Source organism: Etheostoma spectabile, chromosome 15 (assembly GCF_008692095.1).
Source record: "Etheostoma spectabile isolate EspeVRDwgs_2016 chromosome 15, UIUC_Espe_1.0, whole genome shotgun sequence".
NCBI lineage: Eukaryota > Metazoa > Chordata > Actinopteri > Perciformes > Percidae > Etheostoma > Etheostoma spectabile.
In genome coordinates, this window is record NC_045747.1 from 28,173,151 (window position 1) to 28,180,782 (window position 7,632).

The following is a 7,632-nucleotide window of genomic DNA, read 5'->3' on the forward strand; positions in this document are numbered from 1 at the left end:
TGAATAAATAAATATTCTTCCTTAAAATACAGTGGGGGAAAAGTAAGTACACCCCTATGTCAAATTCCCAAAAATTCTCAAAATTTGCATTATTAAAGGCCAGTTATTTCATAAATCCAGGATACTATGCATCCTGATAAAGTTCCCTTGGCCTTTGGAATTCAAATAGCCCTCAGATTTCAATTATTTTTGCTGCCTCCGGGCTCATTAGAAACTTATTTGCCTGCTGGCTGTGGCAACTCGCCAAGAATCAAAAACAACACACCTTCCACGTTCTGTGTGTGTGTCGCAGTTTCCTGCAATGGCAACTAGCCACGGCTCGCCTCATGCATGAGGCGGTACTAATCTGCAATGGAAAAATGAGGACGGGGCATTGTGGTCAGGGCAAGTCGAGCAGATACCATTAATGGAAAAACGCCATACGTACAACCCTTTGGAACCATGCTCCCGGCGCACAAACCCTTTTCTGCCGTCAAACTATAAAAGTGGATTTGGACACAAACACAGCCACACCATGCGTTTCACTCTGTGCCCTTAGAACGTTAAAATTGGGCTATTTGAATTCCAAAGGCCAAGGGAACTTTATCAGGATGCATAGGATCCTGGATCCATGAAATAACTGGCCTTTAATAATAAAAATATGTATGCCTCTATGGGAATAAAACCATACCTACCTCTAGGTATGTTGAAGAGTACTGTATGTGATGATGTGGGGGGGGGCTATTTTAATTCCAAAGCCCAAGGGAACTTTATCAGAATGCATAGTATCCTGGATCCATGTTATAACTGGCCTTTAAAAATAAAAATCTGCCTGCTTCTATGAGAATTTAACATAGAGGTGTACTTACTTAGTCCCCCTGTATCTTAAGGAATAACATGTATTTATGATACATTATTCATTCACAAACACAATGTGTGTCCTTAAAGGTTGGATTTGTCCTCATTATTTTTTTTTTATAAGGCATTGAGATCCATTTCCAAAAGAGGATTTTTTTACTCCTCATTTTAGTCAACTTTAGCATGTGTGTATTCACTCATTCTAAGGACTGTATATAACTATGTATGCTTAGGTTTCATGCAGCACACATTGTTTCATTAACTTTGTCATATACTTTGAATCTGCAAACACAGTATGTTGTGTGGTTTTGGTTTCCTCTGCAGCATCCTGTCCGCTCCGCCCACAGCTGAACTGGAGCCACTGACGGACGGACAGGTGTCACAAACAGACGAGGTAGGAAGTGGAAATATATCTTTTAGACCTTTTTAAAAGGGTACGTATCATAAAAAGCGTGTGCACATACATTTGAGTGCCTACCAACTAGCACATTGTAAAATAAAACAAACTGCTGTGCTGCCAGAAAACATGGGAGTCAACAAGCCATTCAGAAAAATGAAAAAGAACAAGATACTGTATGTCTCCTTTTTACAGAATTGCAACAATACAGTGGCCAAAAAGCTACCCTGCAGTACAAGAAAAAGCTCTTTTGTTTATTTCTATGTCCTCTACATGGATCATCACCTGGACAGCACAATGATGTGGATTTATTCCCTGTTTTTAGCATCACATGCAGTGTTTTCCCTGGGTTTGTCATAGACATAGGTGCACATATCTGTGTCTAAAACGTTGAAAAGGCTAAAGCCGATAAAGAATAAATAAAAAATAAAAAACTTTGACAAAACTTTCACTGTCATTAGATCTGAATATTTCTAAGTATCTAACATTTGGTTCGTTTTGATGCTCACATTGGTTTTTATTTGGCTTGGGTGCTGCACCTAAGTCTAATAATGGTAGGGAACTCCTAGTATGTCAGACTCTGCACATGGGATCATGAGCTGGCATTTTCTTTATTTTCTCATTGTCCTTTTCTTAATTTTCTCCATATTTGTCTAACCACCTGACACGTCCGTCCTCAGGCAGACATGGGGATGACCTACTCTGAGTTATCTGTGATTGGACGACTGAGGAAGATCTCCAAGTGCGGCCCCTTCAGTATGTTCTGTAAACTCATTCACATGTGGAAGGATGCGCTCTCACCCACAGAGGTCAGTTAACCCCTTCACAGTGTGGGATATTTTTCTGCTAGGGAGCGTGTAATTCTATATCTGTATGTGGCTTTGAAACAATATTGACTAATAATGGCTACAATAGTGGATCTGTTAAATATTGAAAAACAGGTGTGTTGTGTCCACTAGGGCTGCACCATATATTGTTTTTTATCATCATTGCGATATCAACTGGCGCAATAAACGCATTGCGAAAGGCTGCGTCATACCGCGAAAAACTTTTTGTGTTAGTTGAAAGAAAATATCCATAAAAAACTGCACTTTAAAATGTAAGTGTCATTTTTTTTATAAGTGGTGCCTTCTTTTAATGTTCAATAAAAGATGGTTGGAATGATTTCCTTTCATTTGTATTAATTTAACAAGCAAGTTATATTTTAGCAGATCACTGAAAGCAGCAGAAGTGCAGAACTGAGTGCACTAATATCATTTTTTTTCTTGCAAGACATATCGTTATTTCGATATTCAACAATGTTATCGCACATTCTCCGCATATCGTGCAGTCTTAATGTCTATATTGTTAAATAGCAGAGTAAAACTAAACCAAACTGAAGTCCCATCTGAAATTGTAATTTCCCCACTGGGGATCAATGAATAGTATAAATTAAACAAAATTAAAGAAATTAAATGTTTGATATAGTATCATTGCTAACAGCTCTGCATTCTAGCTGCTTGAGCTAACGTTAATGTTTCACAGAGTGACAGTAACTGCTCTAAAGCCTGAAGGTGTCAGTGCTTTCCAGATGAGGAGCTTTAAATTATCATATATGTGCTTAATAGGTGAATGAGAGATATCAGCCACTCATTGAAAATGTGTCTGTTAACCCTTGTTAATCCTTGTGTTGTCTTCCCTTTGACCAATTTTGCGGTTGTCTTTTTCGACACTTCTGTCACTTTTCAGCCATGTTAAAAACAAAACCAATTTTTACTTCTTGCGGATGTTTTTGTCATATTTTTTCCTGTGCTTTTTTTGACGTTTTTTGTTGTTGTTTTTTCCCCCACCTTTTTTAAGCTATTTCTGACATTTATGGCTCTTTTATCATTTTTTCTCCAAATGCTTTAAATTGAAACACCCAAATTCAATGAAGGTACTGAGCTGGTCTTTTATTTTCCTTGTGAAGAGTAATGGTTGTATGGAACCATCCACATTATTTTTTTCACAGTCTGGTTAAAAGAAACCCAAATTTCTGATATAGAAACGTTTTGAAAATGGGTCAAATTTGACCTGGGGACAAAGAAGGGTTATGGAGACGCATTATCTCAGACTTTTTTTTTTTTGCAGCCAGTGAAGTCGCCGCCTGCGGGAAATGAGATAGAATGCAGCATTAAGGAGCTTCCACATTGGTTTCACTTTTCAGACACGGAAGCTTCGTCCATTATTTTTACAGTCTAGGATTTAGCAGCTGTTAGCAAGACCTTTACCTAACAAACCCTAACTAAAGATTAACAATGTATCATCTTCTTTCTTTAGGTTGCCCAGAAGGTGAAGCACTTCTTCCGCATGTACTCCATGAACCGCCACAAGATGACCACGGTGACGCCGTCCTACCACGCCGAGAGCTACAGCCCCGATGACAACCGCTTTGACCTCCGACCTTTCCTCTATAACACTCGCTGGACCTGGCAGTTCAGGTGCATCGACCAGGTAGGAATAGGGCAGCAACTTCCCTTTCACTTTATTCGCATGATAGAATGTGGGCTAAACAGGAATGTAAACATGACAGAGGACAATAATGTAGACATACTGTACAGCAGCAAACTGTGAATGAGGATAGTCGTCTAAAGCGTTTGGTAGAGCTGGGCTTTTATCTAGAGATGTTCCTCCGATACCGCCTAATATGCTGGTTACTGTATTGGGGGAAAAAATTGAGTTTAAGCACAGATTGGATACCACGTAATTACGCCCAGAAGAAAATCTACTTTATTTTTCCACTATGACGGACTGTCAAGCTGGGGGAAAAAAGGTTATGTAGCATTCCTTTCACAAAACGTTCCAGGCCATACAATGACAGATAGAAATCATATCACCTCCATACAGGGATAGTAGTATACAGCTGTTAAAATATAATATATATGACACACTGCTATCAGATCGGTACTCGCGATTGGCCGATATGCAAGTTCAGGTATCTGGAAGCAAAAATGGTATCAGACCATCTCTACTTTTATCATTGGCTGAGTAAACATCTTTATCGAGTTGTTTCCGTGTTTCTTTTCCTTTCCCACAGGTGTCCCAGGAGACAGCCAACACCCCACGGCAATAAGAACCTGAGGTCTTCAGTGTCCAGTGATCATCCATCCCAACTGAGATCAAAAAGAGATAGATAGATAGAAATATTATTTTTTTGTTGTTGGTGATTTTAGTGAAGCTTTCAGACAAGCCAAATAGTTTGTACTGTTTTTGCAAGACCAGGGCCAAGCCGGGGACAGAATCACTTTTCTGGGACTATATAGACCTTTGTTCTACCCTTTGGTGGAATGTAACTAAGTAAATTTACTTAAGTACTCCATACTTAAGTACAAATTTGAGGTACTCATACTTTTCTGGAGTATGTTTTGCTACTTTATACTTTTTCTCCGCTACATTTGTCTGACGGCTTTAGTTACTTTTTCCGTTTTTCCTCCCCTTCCTGTCCAGTGAAGACCATGTATCGCCAGACGTGTCGATGTTGATAAGGTCAGATGAAGGATGAAGTGGTTCCTTATGTGCTGTTTTTTATAACACCATGACAAACGTTTTAAAAAGACGTGGTTCTCACAGGACAGCGATGCCACAAACATATGATGTTATAGCACATGATGCACTGCTGTAGATGAAACTACCCGACCATATATAAAGCACGTAAAATTCTAAAGCAACCCCCCAAACACCCACAGCCGTAAAATGCAACAGACATTAATGCAGCAGAAATATCAGTCCAGAGACATCAGATATAATATATATATATAGATATATATAGATATATATATATATAATATAGATATATATATTAATATATATATATAGTATATTATATTAGATATCTATAGATATATAATATAGATATATATAATATCTAAGATATATATCTATAATCTATATATATTCTATATAATATATATTATTATATCTATATATCTATATATATATCTAGATATATCTATATATCTATATATCTATATATCTATATAGATATCTATATATATAGATATATTCATAATATATAGATATTAATATATAATCTATATATCTGATATAATATCTAGATATATATATTCGATATATATATCTAGATTATATATAATCTAGATATATATTATATATAATAATATTATCTATATATATATCTATAGTATCTTCTAGTATATATATAGAATAAGAAAACACTGACAGGGAAACTTTTACTATATGTTAAGGACTTAACCTTTCATACTTTTAAGTAAATTTTGCAAAAGATACTTTTACTTTCACTTAAGCAAGGGTTTGAATGCAGGACCTCTACTTGTATTGGAGATCTTCACAGTACGGTATAAGTACTTTTACTGTAGTAAAGGATCTGAATACTTCTTCCACCACTGTTTCTACCTCAGTTCTCGTCACATTTGTGACACAAATGCAACATCATCATTTATGCAACCTTAGCCTTGTGCCTTTTAAGAAACAAAATCTACAAACAATACCATCTTGAATTTGCTTCAGTATATCCACAGAATTGCATTTCAGATAAATATTGAAATGTTTAGTTTCTACATGTGTGTACACCTATTCTGTATTATATATGTAAAGCAATTGATTTACCCTAATAAATCCTTCTCTTACCTTACAACACTTTTCTTTGTAGGGACCGTATAACAAATATAACAGTTGATGCCTCAAACAATGTAGGTGTAAAACATACATTGGATTGAAGACAGTATGTGTTTTTGTTTAGGGCAAGCCTATAACAAGAGTCTTTAGCAAAGTACAAATACTTTGTTACTTAAGTAAACATTTTGGTTGTCTATACTTTACTGGAGTAATGATTTTACAGCAGACTTTTTACTTCTTACATTTCAAGCAATTATCTGTACTTTCTACTCCTTACATTTTAAAAATAGCCTCATTACTCCTATTTCTGTTTTCATGTCGCTTGTCATCGTTCAAAAAACCAAAAACCTATCCAGATGAATCACGCCATTCGAAAACAGTGACTTTGATTGTGTTTGGATGGGAAGTAAAATCATATACTATTCCGACTCCCTAGTGGTTTGTACGCGATCCATCGCACCTGCTCATGACACAAATCATGTCCCACTCCAGCAAGGAAATAGCAGACGTATGTAGCTTGGTACAAAGATGTCCGTGGCAGAGACTCAGGAGAACTCGAGGGAAATGTCCCAGCCAAGCACCAGCAAGGAGGTTGGTAGCCAGGGAGACCAGCCAACCTTTCTACATCCCTGGCCGGACCTGGACCAGGAGGTTGGTAGCCAGGGAGACCAGCCAACCCTTCTACATCCCTGGCCGGACCTGGACCAGGAGGTTGGTAGCCAGGGAGACCAGCCAACCCTTCTACATCCCTGGCCGAACCTGGACCAGGAGGTTGGTAGCCAGGGAGACCAGCCAACCTTTCTACATCCCTGGCCGAACCTGGACCAGGAGGTTGGTAGCCAGGGAGACCAGCCAACCTTTCTACATCCCTGGCCGTACCTGGACCAGGAGGTTGGTAGCCAGGGAGACCAGCCAACCTTTCTACATCCCTGGCCGTACCTGGACCAGGAGGTTGGTAGCCAGGGAGACCAGCCAACCCTTCTACATCCCTGGCCGAACCTGGACCAGGAGGTTGGTAGCCAGGGAGACCAGCCAACCTTTCTACATCCCTGGCCGAACCTGGACCAGGAGGTTGGTAGCCAGGGAGACCAGCCAACCTTTCTACATCCCTGGCCGTACCTGGACCAGGACTGTTTGTCAGATCAGATCAGCATTTAAAGCTTTCTGGGATGTGGGGTTTGCACCTTTCCTGATTGTCTGCTTTCTAGACCAAACATTGAATTGATTTCAAACATTCTTCATCAGATTTATCAAGGATCCATAGTCATTGGTTGTAGGTCTATTATTAAAGTCAAAAGTATGACATCAGTCAAAGTTGTGTTTCTGAACAATGACATTCACCTAATCAACATTATGATAGTGAAAGGTTTGACATATTCCAAATACGTACGCTACATTTTGACTTGATCTCATAACGTTGGCCTATAACTGCCTGACTCAGGGGGCTTTCACACCGGCGTCAGTAAGCCCCTGAGTGTGTTATCCCCTTGGTGTTTGTTTTGGCAATGCGGCGATACCTGCAGGCCAAAAAGACCACACAAACAAACTCTGGAGCAGGTTGTTTGTGGTGAGATCACAATGTATTATTTAAATGAGATGAGCTGGTTTAACCATGGAGATGCGAGATATATGCTCTAGTTCAGAACACAGGACCTTCTTCCTGTATTTAGTACTTCCTGATAGTAACATTTAGTATAAAAGGTTAGAGGAGAGAACACACACACGAGAACTCATTTGTCCCTCGTGCCATCAGACTGTACTCCTCACTTGGGGGGGGGGGGGGG

At 38.9% G+C, this 7,632-nt stretch overlaps 1 protein-coding gene across 2 annotated transcripts in view; it reads left to right on the top strand.

Moving 5' to 3' along the window:
* The window catches only part of nadsyn1 (NAD synthetase 1), a 47,255-nt gene that overhangs the window by 23,813 nt on the left and 15,810 nt on the right, over nt 1-7,632 (top strand). The window contains exons 18-21 of one of the 2 annotated variants that reach the window (XR_004335447.1): nt 1,162-1,231; nt 1,915-2,043; nt 3,533-3,706; nt 4,290-4,729. Coding sequence is in view for 1 of the 2 variants with exons in the window: in XM_032538253.1 (XP_032394144.1) it covers nt 1,162-1,231; nt 1,915-2,043; nt 3,533-3,706; nt 4,290-4,325 (409 nt within the window). In the remaining variant the exon portion in view is untranslated. Of the gene's footprint in view, nt 1-1,161; nt 1,232-1,914; nt 2,044-3,532; nt 3,707-4,289; nt 5,000-7,632 lie in introns of those variants that run through there. The other variant, XM_032538253.1, reaches the window with a different exon arrangement.